The sequence below is a fragment of the Strigops habroptila genome, chromosome 4, assembly GCF_004027225.2.
Source record: "Strigops habroptila isolate Jane chromosome 4, bStrHab1.2.pri, whole genome shotgun sequence".
NCBI lineage: Eukaryota > Metazoa > Chordata > Aves > Psittaciformes > Psittacidae > Strigops > Strigops habroptila.
The window spans coordinates 11,046,996-11,062,490 of record NC_046358.1 but is presented as its reverse complement, the minus strand read 5'-3'; the positions used below and the strand labels follow the sequence as shown (position 1 = coordinate 11,062,490).

The window sequence follows — 15,495 nt, the reverse complement described above, 5'->3', positions numbered from 1 at the left end:
GGCAAGGGATGTGAAAGATAACAGGAGAGGATTCTATAGATACATAGCAAATAAAAGACAGACTAGGGACAACGTGGGCCCTCTCTGGAAGCTATCAGGAGAACTGGCTGCCATGGATTTGGAGAAGGCTGAGGTTCTTAATGACTTCTTTGCCTCAGTCTTCACTAGCAAATGCTCTGACCACACCACGAAAGTCTTGGAAAGCAGACGCAGGGACTGTGAAAATGAAGACCTTAGGCCTGCTGTAGGAGAGGATCAGGTTTGAGACCATCTTAAGAACCTGAACGTGCACAAGTCCATGGGACCTGATGAAATCCATCCACAGGTCCTGAAGGAGCTGGCGGATGAAGTTGCTAAACCACTGTCCACCACATTTAAAAAATCGTGGCAGTCACGTGAAGTTGCTGATGACTGGAAGAAGGGTAATATAACCCCCATTTTCAAGAAGGGGAAGGTGGAAGACCCAGGGAACTACAGACCAGTCAGCCTCACCTCTGTGCCTGGCAAAATCTTGGAGCAGATTCTCCTGGAAAACATGCTAAGGCACATGAAAAACAACGAGGTGGTTGGTGACAGCCAACATGGCTTCACTAAGGGGAAATCCTGCCTGACCAATTTGGTGGCCTTCTATGATGGAGCCACGGAACTGATGGACAGGGGCAGAGCAGTTGACGTCATCTACCTGGACTTGTGCAAAGCGTTCGACACTGTCCCGCATGACATCCTTGTCTCTAAATTGGAGAGACATCAATTTGATAGATGGACCACTCGGTGGATAAAGAACTGGCTCGATGGCCGCACGCAGAGTTGTGGTAAATGGCTCGATGTCCAGTTGGAAACCTGTAACGAGTGGTGTCCCTCAGGGATCGGTGTTGGGACCGGTCCTGTTCAACATCTTTGTCGGTGACATGGACAGTGGGATTGAGTGCGCCCTCAGCAAGTTTGCCGATGACACCAAGCTGTGTGGTTCGGTTGATACGCTGGAGGGAAGGGATGCCATCCAGAGAGACCTTGACACGCTTGTGAGGTGGGCCGATGCCAACCTTATGAAGTTTAACCAAGCCAAGTGCAAGGTCCTACACCTGGGTCGGGGCAACCCCAGGCACTGCTACAGGTTGGGCAGAGAAGAGATTCAGAGCAGCCCTGCAGAGAAGGTAGGACAAGGGGTAATGGCTTCAAACTTAAACAGGGGAAATTTATATTAGACATAAGGAAGAAGTTCTTGACAGTGAGGGTGGTGAGGTACTGGAATGGGTTGCCCAGGGATGTTGTGGATGCTCCATCCCTGGCAGTGTCCAAGGCCAGGTTGGACAGAGCCTTGGGCCACATGGTTTACGGCAAGGTGTCCCTGCCCATGGCAGGGGGGTTGGAACTAGATGATCTTAAGGTCCTTTCCAACCCTTACTATTCTATGATTCTATGATATTTAACTGGCTTTTACTGCCATTCCCTTCTCCACCCCAAAAACATACAACGGGAACTCTTCCAGTTTCCACAGCATGGAATTACAGAAAATCCTTTGCTGTAAATGTGTGTTGTTCCTTCCCCAACATTGCTCCCAGCACACAAACAGCAACACAGAAAAAGTATGTGTCCCTTCCTCAGTGCCTTGCGAGTGAGGGTTTTCAGACAGTAGGTATCTATCAGATGCCTTTCAAGACAGCTTAGCAGGAAACTTACTGACAGAGAAATGTGCTTTATTTTCTCCATAATGTTTCACCTCCTGGAACTCCAAAGATTAATTATCATCAGGTTTACAGTTTGGACGCACAACAGCCAGTACTCTGGCTGCACAGCATGCATTCTCATGGGACTTTTTAACTCCTAACTCGCATTTCTGACCTCTCCCTGCAATGTTTTGACACTTTAAAGACCTTTGAAATGCAATTCCTCGGTTCTCCTGTATTGACCCACGGTGCACAGGGCAGGCTCCACATGAGCATTTTGCTCCTGGGGTTAGTGGTGAATTCAGGTTCACCAGCAGAACTGCGCTGCCAAACCGCTGTGCCATTCCCACCTCTTGAATTCCCTTCTTCAGGAATACTCACAGACGCTTTTACATTAGATGTGAGAAGCCGGTCATTGCTGCGACACTGCAGATGTTGCAAGCACTTTGCTAAATATTCCTGGGCAAAGCCTCCACAGCTGAAGGGGGGTTCAGAAGCTATCAGCTGGACACACTACATCTCTTACTCTGGAGCATAACTTGGCTTCCATCAGCCCAGTACCAAGGGAATGAGAGGCAGCCAAGGGGTTATGAGCCAGTCAGTCTCATTTCTGTAACAGATTAATAAAGATATGAATGTAAGAAGGGATTAAGGAGTTTTGCTGCTGCATTACAGCAGTCTCTGAAGGAGCTAAGCAGCAGAATGAGAGTGATCCAGCAGGAACAATATTCCCAGGTTTCCAAAAAGCCTTTCAAAAATTATTCTGCTGAAAACTCAAATTATGATTCATAAGGAAGAAAATCCTCATCAACTAAAAACTGATAGAAAAGGATTCGGGAATGGGAGTGAGGAGGCACAGAAAACACCGGTCCTGGCATTAAAGCCTGCGACTGGCACAAATGTTTTGGGACAGTCGGGAAAATAAAACTACACGTTGTCACACTGAATGCTTGAGCAGGGATGGCCTGGGAAGCTATGTGTCAATAAATGCAACCAGGAAACATGTGAGAAAAACAAGTTTATATATGTAGTAATAAGGTGCCAGGTGTCTATTATTACTTAAGAAAGAGAATTTGAAGTTATCACAGCTTGAATTCTCCCAGCCCCAGTACATTATAGGAAGAGGAGAGGAATTCAGAAGCAGCAAGCAGGAAACTGCCACTGCCATTCCCTGGGCAGCCACACTTTGTGTAATGACAACAGCTTAGAAACAGGAAATCTGCAGAGGAGAAAGGATAGTTTAACAAAGCTGCAGAAGGACTTCCAATAGAAGAGAGGTTAAACGGGCTTCTCCGCTTGGACAGATGATAGGATGAAGGTGTATTCAATCATGCTCAGCATAAATAAGGTGGCAAGGGGGAAATTTTCAATATGTTTTAACAAAATAAGAGCTTGGGCGCACCAGATGAAGTGCAGCAGAACTTTTAAATAAGTATTTTTTACATAGAGAGTAATGCCATTGCAGAACTCACTGCCTCTCAGGCTATCTTCCATAGCGGGTTACGAAAGTGCTCAAAAAGCACCTGAATTAACAGAAGAAAAGTTGTTCAAGGGCTGTTGAAGATGCTGAACCTGTAGCTCAGGACATCTGTGACATATCCAAATACATTCTCTCACTGTTCAGGCAGAGATACTCAGTACCTGCCCTGTTTCATATTCTTTTCACTCTGCCATTGCTGCTGTCCAACACGTGAGCATTGGAGTATCCGAAATTCTGGCTGAACCCAGTGCAGCCATTTGTACAGCTCTTCCTGCATCCAACACCCAAGACACCCAAAGTGAACAAATACACAGTTTATAAAAAAAAGTTTTACTAAAACTGGGCAACTATTCATTATTCTCCAGCACAGGTAAACGAAACAGATTCCTAATTATTACTCCTAAATTCAGCATCTGTTTGCAGTCACAATTTACAATGCAATATTATCAGTTCATCTGAAACATCTTACCCCCACTCCAGCTACCGTTCATCTGCAGACCCAGGAAAAACAAAAAGCAGGAAAGCAGAGCTTCCCTTTTCCAGACACAACTTGATTCAGTGTTCGGGTTTTAAAAGGTAATGCAATTACCCATCATATAACTAACAGGTGAACACTGCAAGTAGCTGTTCTGTTTAAAAACAAAACAAGGCACCAGGTAAAAATAAGTGTTTCTGAATTTGAGAATCATTTTTCAATTATCATTATTTATTGCACTAAGGAACAGCAAGGCAGTTTCACATCCCACTTTCTGCTTTGAAAAGGTCTGTAATATTATTCAAGAGAAATTTCACAAGTGTCCTGGTTTCAGCAGGGATAGAGTTGATTTTCTTCCTAGTAGCTGGTGCAGTGCTGGGTTTGGGCTTTAGGCTGATAACAATGTTGATAACACACCAATGTTTCAATTGTTGCTTAGTGTTTACCCCAATCGAGGACTTTTCAGTCTCATGCTCTGCCAGTGAGGAGGGGCATAAGAAGCCAGGAGGGAGCAGAGACAGGACACCTGACCCAAACTAGCCAAAGGGCTATTCCATACCACAGCATGTCATGCCCAGCATATAAACTGGGGGGAGTCACCTGGAAGGGACTGATCACTGCTCGGGTCAGGCTGAGCAATTGTATTGTGCATCACTTGTGTTTTCTGAGCTTTCATTTCTTCTTTTTATTGTTGGTATTCTTTCTATTATCACTATATTTCAGTTACTGTACTGTTCTTATCTCAACCCGTGCGGTTTACACTCTTTCCATTCTCCTCCCCGTCCTGCCCAGGGGTGAGGGAAAGCTGGAGTGAGCGAGCAACTGCCTGGTGCTGAGTTACTGGCTGGGTTTAAACCAGAACAGAAAGTTACTCAAAGAGTAACTCAAGAGTATTTTCATCATTGGACTCAATAAATGTTGTAGATTTGTCCATTTGTTAATAAGACGGCACACACGTTAACAAAAACAACTGTCATCGTTTTAAATTCATTCCTTTGTGGACAATTCAACTTCCATCACAATGACAGATACTCGAGATTAAAGCAAGGTTAATGTTTGGAGAAAATACGGAACTCTCTGAACCATGCATATACAGGGAAAGATTAACCAGGTAGGAGAAAAAAACCAAAATAAACCAAAATAGAACTCCTATTTTTGCAATTATGTCCATGAATTCATCTCCTAAGACCGACGTCGCCCACAGGTAAAACACACACAGCACTTCCAGTCCTTCCCAAGCCCTCAGCACCTACAGCTGATTTACAGTTAAGAGTGGGATATGCAAGTCCAGATGAGTCACTACAAAGCCCAGCCTAAAGGAGATCCCTAGTGTGCTAAGGTTAGTCAGTAACCAATACCTACGTGGAGATTAGGGCTGTTCCTTGTGGAGTGCAAAGTCAAAACTTTTCAAACCCAGTAATCTTTGTATTAATTTACACGTAATTCATTCATTTCAGTGTCCCGGTAAAATATAAGAAAACAGTCTTTCCACAAGTGTAAAATGTGGAAATGTTTTAAAAAGAGGGGTCATTGTTTTCTAACGCAAATGCGATCACCAGATTCCGTATTTAATCTTGGTAAGAGGTTCTCGTTGTAAAGAATCCGTGTTTTGTGGCTTTTGCATGCACTTAACTGGAACAAAGCTTGCTGAATGCCTTCTTAAGAGCTCACCAGAACATAAATCATGCTGGAAAATAAAATAAAAATATTAAGATGCATCATTTTCATTAGTGTTATACATTTAATTATACATATATATTACATATTCTAAGGAACAGATCTGTGAGAGGTACATGGATAGTGACTGGAGGCTTTACACAAAACACATCAGGAGGGCTTGATAAAGTATAACACAAGCCAATGCCACAGCCAGCTGCCACTAGAGCAAGTGACACGCTAACAGGGAGCGTGTATAATCACAACACTGCTGTGCCAAAAGCCTGAACTATTGCAGCCGTGTTGCAGGCAGCGCAGCATGCCCAGGGGAAGGAGTGCACACCACTTCCACGTCACACCACCCTAGTGACAAACCGGCTTTTGGCTCAGAGGAAGAACTGGGAGGAAGAACCAGGCAGCAGCACTGGCTTTTGTGCCTCTCACCCCCGTTAACCCTCAGAAAGACTCTTCTGCCTTTGACTTCAACAAAGATCATGTTTACATCAATATAACTACTTATTCTACAAATATTACTGTTCCAGCTTCCTAATGAAAACAGGTGGGATTATACTATGCTTAAAAGAAGAAAAGCTTGGAGCTTTCCAGCCCCCAGTCAGGGTACACAGATTCAAAATAGTAATTCTGACCAAATTAAGACTTGTATTTTAAAACATAATAAGTGGTGATTGTGGATTCTTTTTCAGGGAAGTTGGCACTACCTAGGTTCCTATATACAAAATCTCTCTTGTGCAACAAGACAAAATGTCAGATTGAAAATCAGATGGGAGACAAAGAAAAACCAAAACTTACCCATATAGGTAGTAAAAAAATGATAGAAGGTAGAATGCTAATTTGCACCATCCTTCTTTCTGGCAATAGGCTAATATATCTGCATTCATGATGGTTGTAGGATCATACAGACCAGGGCCACTCATCACAGGTCTACTCATGTATCTGAAAGTGATGCACAGTTAGTTTTGTGGTGATGGCAATGGGAAACATTGGTTCCTGCCCACTCTCAGCCCCCTCCCTGAGTAACAGCAGAACCAGGACAAGGAATCACACCGCTCAGCAAAGTCCATCAGCTCCATGTAGGAGATGGCAAACTGCAAGAGCAATACAAAGCTCCCAACTGAACCTGCCTATGGAAGAGCTTTCACAGGCAGTGCCATGACAGCTCACCTCAGCCTTAAACCATGCTGAGCTCTGGTACACCAAGAGGAAGTAGAACAAATTTAGAAACAAAAGAAAAATGGGATTCTTTATAAAAGGGTTGGAGAAGCTGGAGAAGAGACCAACATACAACCCTGTGTAACCAACAGCCTGTCCTCATTAACAGAGCACATGCTGGCTGTCATGCTAAAGGAATACTCACATGGACCAGCACAAAATGAGCCCAAAAATGTAGCTCAACATAGGCTACTAGCAAAAGGAACAGTCCTACCTCCACCCCTCCAATCCCTCCTCTCACCAGGACTAGCACAGACAGAGCTGCGCAGCGGAAGCTGTTTGGCTGGGTTACATGTCACCCAGATCAGCTCCCTCCTGCATCTCCCGGCACAGGCCTAATACCAGCACAGGGAGAGGCAGTGCCCACGTCTCAGTGGCAGGAGGAAAGCGGGATTGCCACTTCTGCTGGCCAGCCACAGTGTGAACCTGCCACAGTGTACCCCCCTGACATGTCAGCTACCTCCAATGCACCCGCAACACAACTCCATTCTCGCACAGCATAAGAGAATAAAACCCAAAAGTGACAACAGAGAAAGCCATGATGGTTCTTACAGCCATGAGGTAAACTTCCTCAATGTCGTACCAGAAAGCATCTTTATTTGCCAAAGACACAGAACACTGAACAGGAAGCGCTGCAACAGGAGAATGAGTAACAATTAACATGAGTACAGATGCCAGACTCATCAATATTACCTCCAAATATGATAGGCCAGCAAAGGCATATTGAGACCCAGCGTAAGCCACTCTGCTGCACAGAGAAACATAACACAGAAGAATGCATGGATGAGGTACTCTGGAAGTACGAGCTGGAAAAGAAAAATAGGAGTTAGGAAGTCTCAATTACTCAAAGCAAAACGCATGGGGTTTAATCTATGAAAATATTATTCAAAAACAATGCTAACAAGATTGCAGAAAGTGAAAACAACAACTAGCAGTGTGTGCCTTGCTGTTTTCACAGGATATTCATGGACCATGAAGAAAAATTCACAAAAATTAAACACTCAGACCAATTTTTTTTATTCCTTCTATTGATTTAAGTGCACCATTAACAGATTCTGTACTTTACACGTGACCTTCACAACAGAAGAGATCATAGAGATATTTCTGCTCATGCAACAGAGAAATATCAGTAGGAAACATGCTCTGTAGAACAGTTCATAGGCAAAAAGATGTTTTGTTTTTCCCTATTTTACAGCTTTGTTTTGGTATTCACTCACACATCACTTTTCAGAGTCAAACTACTGCCAGGATGTAGCCCCACAGGCACAGCTTTAGCCACTGGACCAGCAGGAACGGTGCCTGCGGCGCATGAGGAGGGCGCGACAGCAGCCACACACATACAGTTCGCTGACCAGCTTCATTTTCCTTCCCCAGTCTGCATGCTTCCCAGCATCATGCTTCCCAGCAGAAGCCCACAGAGCTAATTATCAGTTTACTATGAAATCACAGAAAGCGTGAAATGCCGGGTAGTATTAGTGCTATTAACAGGAATCATACGAAGAGATACAAAGATTAAATGCATGCAAAGAGCCAGCAGGAGCCCACACGCACCACAAGTGTAAGCTTTTCTAAAACAAGTCACCCCAGAGTGACACGGGTTACTCCTTCACCAGGCAGTTCAGAAAGAAGGAAATCCGTACGCTTGTGACTTCTCAACTCAGGACACTAAAACATCTCCTCATGAAAAATACTCTGCTTCTACCCAAAGACTTCAACTGTCTACATGTGTACCCACACACACAATACATTCTGCCCCTCCATGTGTGGTATGACTTGCAATGCACAGGATAGCTGCATTGAAGTTTCAGCGGTTCAGCAGTTTGCTCATTCTCTCAAAGCAGTCTGCTTTAAAACCCCCAAAATATCTTCCCTAGAAATCTAAAACCTACCAACAGACCTTCTCGCTTTGCTATTACAACATTATGCTTCTCTAAATGAAGAATATCAAACACAGCAAACTTGAATCAACATCAACAAAAAGAAACTGTCGCACAGGAAATGTTTCAAGTAAATATTTTCACCCAGATCCTTCTTTGTATACTCACCGTTTACAACTTGGCATTTATGTATCCAAAACACAATGCACTTGGCAGCCTGCTGAGGCACATTTACCAGGTCTGAAAATGTGTAGTTTATTTTAACTCACATCTCAAAACAGGTTTTTTCTTTCTCTTGTTTATTATAGCCTACTCCTGCACCACAATACCTGTCTCTCAAACCCACTGCACCTGATGCTCCCTGGCTATCCTGAAGGAAAATTAACTACATCAAATTCTACCATGATACTTATTTCAGAAAAAAGAGAGGAAGAAATCTCCTTGCTGAGAAGAGACATGACTACAACAGGAGCAGGGAAAAGACAGCATCAGCAGCGTACTGTGCAGTTACTATTTTGGGCTAATCTTTCCACTGAGGTGTCTCCATTCCTACGAGGATTTTTGATTCTTTGCAGAGCCAAAGAACACTTCAGTGTGTTTGTCCAGCATCATTTACCACATCCCGAGAGTCTGGATCTTAACTTCACTTTTAGTGGCTACTCTACTTTCACAAGAACAGCAAATATTAAGTTATTTAATACTTTCAGTTCACGAAGCTATCATATAAATAAACACTACATGCACGTGGGTTAACAGAAGGTTAATATTTGCATTAAACATGCGCATTATAATACTTCAGAGGCTGCGATAAGATCATAATGCATAAACATGATGAGAATTTGCCTTTCCCCATACTGTAGCAGGAATGACCGTAGAACAGACCAAGCAAGGGAAACTGTTAGATGCGCAGCTGTCGAGCGGCAAACCTCACTCTCCCAGATGCAATCCTCTGCCTGCCACCTCCTCTCCTCCCCACCCATTCTCATGCTGCAATACTCGCTGGCAATTGATGCGCTGTACGTCCGACACTTGCGTTTTCTGCCCCCAGCTACTGCAAATTCATTTTTCATTGGCATAATTTACTTAACTCTTCAGAACACAACCCAGGCCTCACTGCTGTGCTGCCCCTATATTCTACCTCAGCCTGGGCACACCAAGCTGAAGTAAAACCCATGAGAAATGTACAAAAACGCAGCTGCATCAAACGATATGCTCTCTAACAAGCATCTCTTTTGTTATCAGTCTGTTACAGATCCAAGCAGATAGTTTGCCTCAAATTCTTTTCATAAACCAAAGAGTGTCGGGAGTTGCATCCAAGAGAAGACACCAAGATACACCCCTGATCCTGGAATGGAAAAAAAGACGTGAAGATAACACCTACCAGGCTGCATCCCCTAAACCCTCTGAGATCAGAACTTACTTGGTCAATGCTTAAAAAACAACTAGTCTCCTATAATCTCAGAGTTCACTAAGTCTTGAAAAACACTAGTTATGTCTATCCGAAGTTACTTCAGATGACCAAGAGGACGTCTAAGAGGCATGTAACAGTTTTCCCCACTTCACTGGGTAAGCAAGCAAATCATTTTGCACAAAATATGGAAATCCATGGAGTTGTTATAAACCCCGACAAACAAAGAGCGAGCAGATGAACAGGCACACTAAACAAAACAGCTTAATAGTACTACAAACGTTCCTAACAAAATGAAAGGGAAGTGGCATTAAGAACATTAAACTGAGAAGCAGTACACACCTTTAATGCAATTTTGACTCTTTTAATCTTTTTGACCTTTTCAACTGTCTTTGTGCCGAAAACGTAGAAAGCAGATTGAAAGAATGTTAGTATGACAGCTGACAAGATCACCAGCAGATTAACAACAGTCAGAATATTCAACTTGAAAGTAAAGAATCAGACAAAGAAGTTTCCATAGAACTTCTATCAAACAGCTAGGTTTTGTGAACCCAGGTGCAATTCTATTGCCTAGTTTGATTACACTGAGATAACACCAAAACCAAGCACTTGCATATATTTACTAAAAAAACCCCAAACTTATAGCATGCTACTCACAGGATTGAGTGTATTACATTGGTCTATGGGATTCTTGTAATCAGTCTTCAGTTCATCAAATGCTATAATCTAGAAAAAAGTAACAACGAAACAGTTGTGATTCTTCAGCCCAGGAGCAACAATGCGTTTTACCCATGAATAAGGAACGTTTTGGCACAGAGCAGTAACATCCACCTGCTGCTGTTCCACTCCGGAATGCAGTTTCTCCCAAGTTCTAACTTCATAAACACACAGGTAAGACACGTTTGAAACTGGTTATACAAATGAGAAAGCAGAAGATACTTCAAGCATTCAAAGACCTCTGCCCACACCCCCCTTTTCTACCTCCCACCAGCAAGGAATTCCCAACACCCCTTCCAGCAGTTTCTAACCCCACTCGCTGAGCACAGACCCACTCCATGTGCCCACCCCAAACATCGCCAGTGACTCTTTTGGTGGCCAGCAGGAACCTGACACAGGGTTCCTTAACCAGGAAAAATCAGCAGCAATCATAAAAGCAGACAGATGGTTTGTCTTAACGTCAAAGGAAATGCTGACTCCGCATATATATCCAAAAGGTGCATCCATAAAGAAACCACACAGACTCGAGCTTTTCATGTCTTAAAAAAGAGACAAAGGTGCAGCATGAAACACAGCAAAAGCCACTCTCTGGAACAAATGTCTTGCCAGACATTATGTCCTCTTCTAGAGAACTATCTCACAGCCGATCCTAAGCAGGTTCCTATTTGTCCAGCTCTCCCCATGTCAGGCTCAAGACAGAAAACTTACCAAAAAAATAAAATTAAAAAAAAAACCCTCAAAAATTAAGTCTCAGCATAAAGCATGGAAAAAAATACAACACACAACACTTAATTCATTATTTTTGTTAAATAAGCAGCCAGACTGACTTCAGACTAAACCACTATCATAGAGTCACAGATGGTTTGGGTTGGAAGGGACCTTAAAACTCATCCAGTTCCAACCCCCTGCCATGGGCAGGGAGACCTTCCACTAGACCAGGTTGCTCCAAGCCCCGTCCAGCCTGGCCTTGAACACTGCCAAGGATGAGGCAGCCACAGCTTCTCTGGGCAACCTGTGCCAGGGCCTCACCACCCTCACAGTGAAGAGCTGCTTCTTAATTTATAATCTAAATCTCGCCTCTACTTTAAAGAGGGTGCACTCATTAAAAACACCATTCAGTTAAACGGTTTTATCTCCTAGGAGCACTCGAAAATCCATTTTATTCGCAGACGAGCACTGCCAGATTTCCGCCTCTTCAGGCCGAGGATGACGGCGCTGCCTCAGCCCCAGCTCTGTGACGGGGCTGTGCCTCGGGAACCGGCCCCGCCGTTCCGGAGGCTCCGCTGTGCCCCAGTCCTCGGGCAGGGCGGGGATCCCCGGCTGGTCCCCGGGAGCCTCCAGCCCACACGCTGCGGCTCTTCGGGGGATCTCACGGGACAGCGCTGCGTGTGACACGCCTCGGCCCTGTCAGCCGCGGCATGTCATTGAGTCCCAGCCGGGCTCGGTGCTCCGATGGCGGCCTCGGCTGTGTCCCCCTCCCGCCCACCCCCCGCGCCGTCTTCGGTCCTTCTGCTGCCCCCGGCCCGGCACGAAGAGCGAGAAACACGTCCCGCTTGAGAGTGGACACGGGCCGCCCCTTCAGGCGGCGGGCGGGCGGGCACTATCCCGGCCTGCGCCGGCCTCCGCGGGAGAGCGACCCGCCGAGCGCGCAGGGACCGCACCCGGGGAGCGGCGGCTCCACGCGGAAGGGCCGCAGGCCGCACCGGCAGGACCCGCTGTCGGCCCGGCCCGGCGGCCGTCCCCTCAGCCGGGGCGGCGGGAAGGGAGCGGGGGAAGGCCGGCGCGAAGGGCGAGCCGCCCGCCCCGCACTCACATGCCAGATGGCGAAGAAGATGAGCGCGGCGGTGAGCAGCAGCGCCAGCATATAGCAGAAGGCGGCGAACGTGAAGGCCATGGCGGCGGGGCCGGGCGAGCCGCGGCGGGCCGGGAGGGACGCGGGGACAGCCGGGAGCGGGCATTCACCGCCGGGAGGAGCCGCCCGCTACGCCCCGCCCCGCGGCGGCGCCCCCTGCCGGGGACCGCCGGCACCGCTGCCATAGCCGCGGGGCGTGAGGGGTGACCCGCAGCGCCCGGCGGAGCGCGGACCTGCCCGGCGGCCGCGCCGGAACGGGGCGCGGGGTAAGGAGCGGGAGGCGGGCGGACGGTAAGCGGGGGGATTGCCTGCGCCTGTGAGCCTGTGTGTGGAGAAGGGAAGTGCGAGCCCCTGAGGAGCGGTGTCACTGGGGCATACAACCCCCCATCGGTACGATCTGGAGCCTGCTGGAGAGAAATCCATAGAGTTAGATATTTAGATAGATTTCACATAGATTTCTAGGTAGACTTAGATTCGATATAAGGAAGTTCTTTACTGTGAGACGCTGGCACAGAGAAGCTGTGGCTGCCTCATCCCTGCAGTGTTCAAGGCCAGGTTGGACGGGGATTGAAGCAACCTGGTCTAGTGGAAGGTGTCCCTGCCCATGGCAGGGGGTTGAAACTGGAAGAGCTTTAAGGTCCCTTCCAGTCCAAACCATTCTGTGATTCTATGATTTTCCTTCTGCAGAGTCAGATAAAAGTAATTTCAGCTTTAAGCAAGGATATCTCACGGTAACGGACAACCTGGGTAATTGCTGCAGCCATTCCTTCCAGACGAACAGCACAAGTAATGGTTTGGACTAGATGATGTTTGAAGGTCCCTTCCAACCCAAACTATTCTATGATTCTATGATTTCCATAAAACTAATAGCTGCCAAATAGTAAATAATATTTTCCAGTGATATCTGCCAGAAAGCTTTACACACAAGTAATTGAGTGTCACAAGGAGAGATGAGCAGAAGCTTTATGTCCTTCACCAAAATAAGAGGGAAAACTGTAGCAAACGAGTTGTCTTTAGGAAATCAGTTGTTGTAAACACAAAGCTGATCTTTCAGTATAAAATCACTCATTCACAAACTACTCCCATAAAACCACCATGGTGTCATTATGAACTTCAACTGAAACCCAGAAAAGAGACCTTAAAATTAACCTTAGTGAATATTAACTAAAAGGTAAGAAAATAGAGAAGATGTGGCTCTTCAAGCTCCTGGCAGTGCATCACAGCCACCCCCCAACACTCCTTATCCCTTGCTCCTGAGGAATGAGTTAGAAACAACAGAGGACCAAAGTCTTCCTCTGCAATAAGCTATTTTTGTACAGACAACTTACCAAGTGCTTCATTAGGCTGTATTTATTAGCATAGTTCATTTCTTACCTCGAGAAGACTCCAGCTGCACAGATACACTTATTCCCAACCCCATCTAAAAGGACTCTACTGGAAGACCTGATGTTCAGTGACCAAACTCCTGGTTTCAGGCTTTTCCTAAGCAGTCTGGGAGGGTCATCTGCACCAGAAAAGCTGTGGGATGTACAGAAGATGAGGATGTGTGTAGACATCCTGTTATAAGTTGGAATGGGGTAATGCTGCTTTTCAATCACAATATGGAAACCAGCCATTTGATCCATTTGAGGTAGATATTTACTTACAAAGGCACCCAGATGTAGTGACCATCACTGCCTCCACAGTTAGAGCCTCCCTGGCAAGCCAAAGCCCTGCAGAATTACAGATGTTTTGGCACTAAGCCTTTTAACACTGCTCAAGAAAGACACCTGGCTCCCCACAAGACCCACCAGAAGCCACCAGGCTCACATGTAACACAGGAATTTGTCCTTCAAGACACATAAACGTGCAGTAAGGACTCCACACAGGATTAGGCCAAGCCACCGTTCACGTAGCGCCTGAGCAGGCCAGCACCACAGCTGTTTGAACACACAAGTCATTGCAGCAGTAAGATTTCCTTCCCAGCACTCCAGCTGGTGGGTTTGGACTGGGATGTATGATCTGAATTAGCTGAAACACAGGGAAAGAGAAGGGAAACGATCTGTTCTGTACCTGAATAAGCAATGGGGTTTCATTCGGCGTTCTTTTACAACAGAATGTTGTGCAATAGGGATATGTAGTACCAGAAATAAAAAGGTGTGTCAGCCATGTACTTGCATTTGCAATTAATATTGGTTCTGCCTCAACGAATGTGACATTTTATTACCTCTAATGCTTGCATGACATTTGATTGCAATTATCTTGTCAGGAGAAGTAGAAGGCAGCTGTAATCTTGTGCAACACAGATTTGTTCATTGAAGGATTTCTTGTATTATAGATCGTCTTTTTAAGATAACACAAAAGGAAATTAAACGCAAATTCTACAGAAAAGGGTCTAATCAATTCTCATTCATTTATTTGGGATCTTAAATCAAACAATGTTTCTCAAATCCAATCCAATCAAATCAATCAACCAAACTGAGTATCTTCTCAGAATTTTCTCGGATTAAACTTTGTAAACAATGTAAGGAAGACACAGTGGAGATCTGGAGATGGCCTACAGCTTTTAATGCACTGTCCTTTTATCTTGGATCCATTGAGTTTAATCCTGATTGGAATCCCAAGGGACAATGTCAGTGTCTGTTCACTTCATCTTAAATCCCTCTCAAGTATTTGTCCTTATCAGAAAACAGTCGCCTCATCAGTCATAATTCAGCATGTTACAGTCTGTTCATAGAGAAGATTAAGGGGAAGAAAGAAGACTCTGGCAGGTCATGACAGCTGTGCTCTGGCAGAGAGCTGTGAGAAAAAGTTACAGAGCAATATCTCTGAATTATCATGGTAGAAATGCACAGGTTAACAACATCCGTCAACATTAAAAATAATATCCCTGGAAAATAGTCATTTCAGTTCTAGGTATCAGAGAAGAATCTAATACTGTTGAACTTAGTAATAAAAATCCTGCTGATTTCAATAAAGATTTCATTTCCTGGGTTTTCAGGAGAGGAAAATCTGAGTGTTTATCTGCAATTCAGTAGAGACTCCAAGTACCTCTGTCATAGTCTGGCAGAGGTCACCTTTCCGCGCACCTTTTTGATACCGGTCAGAAGCAGCAACAGCACGCCATCTCCCCAGTCACTTACCTCACATCGGA

The 15,495-nt window shown here is 45.3% G+C and overlaps 1 protein-coding gene across 2 annotated transcripts; it reads right to left on the bottom strand.

Moving 5' to 3' along the window:
- Positions 1-2,672: 2,672 nt before the first annotated feature.
- On the bottom strand, positions 2,673-12,499 carry CNIH1 (cornichon family AMPA receptor auxiliary protein 1). Of its 2 annotated transcripts, XM_030482084.1 has the most exons (6): positions 12,324-12,478; positions 10,451-10,519; positions 10,136-10,183; positions 7,202-7,314; positions 6,089-6,232; positions 2,673-5,309 (listed from the first exon to the last, which is right to left on the bottom strand). In XM_030482084.1, the coding sequence occupies exons 1-6, from the start codon at positions 12,402-12,404 to the stop codon at positions 5,282-5,284; spliced, it is 483 nt and encodes a 160-aa protein (XP_030337944.1). In that variant the 5' UTR covers positions 12,405-12,478; the 3' UTR covers positions 2,673-5,281. The 2 variants fall into 2 exon arrangements, with proteins under 2 accessions (XP_030337944.1, XP_030337945.1); XM_030482085.1 differs by lacking the exon at positions 10,136-10,183 and having other exon boundaries at positions 12,324-12,499.
- Between the last annotated feature and the right edge of the window lie 2,996 nt (positions 12,500-15,495).

Bases quoted from the DNA above. Each gene is read 5' to 3' on its own strand.
- CNIH1 (XM_030482084.1), bottom strand. From the start codon at position 12,404: ATGGCCTTCACGTTCGCCGCCTTCTGCTATATGCTGGCGCTGCTGCTC. The intron at 6,233-7,201 runs GTAATATTGATG...CATCACTTTCAG, and splicing joins CTGGCCTATCATATTTGGAG to ATACATGAGTAGACCTGTGA. The intron at 5,310-6,088 runs GTAAGTTTTGGT...TTTATTTTCCAG, and splicing joins TTTTTTTACTACCTATATGG to CATGATTTATGTTCTGGTGA.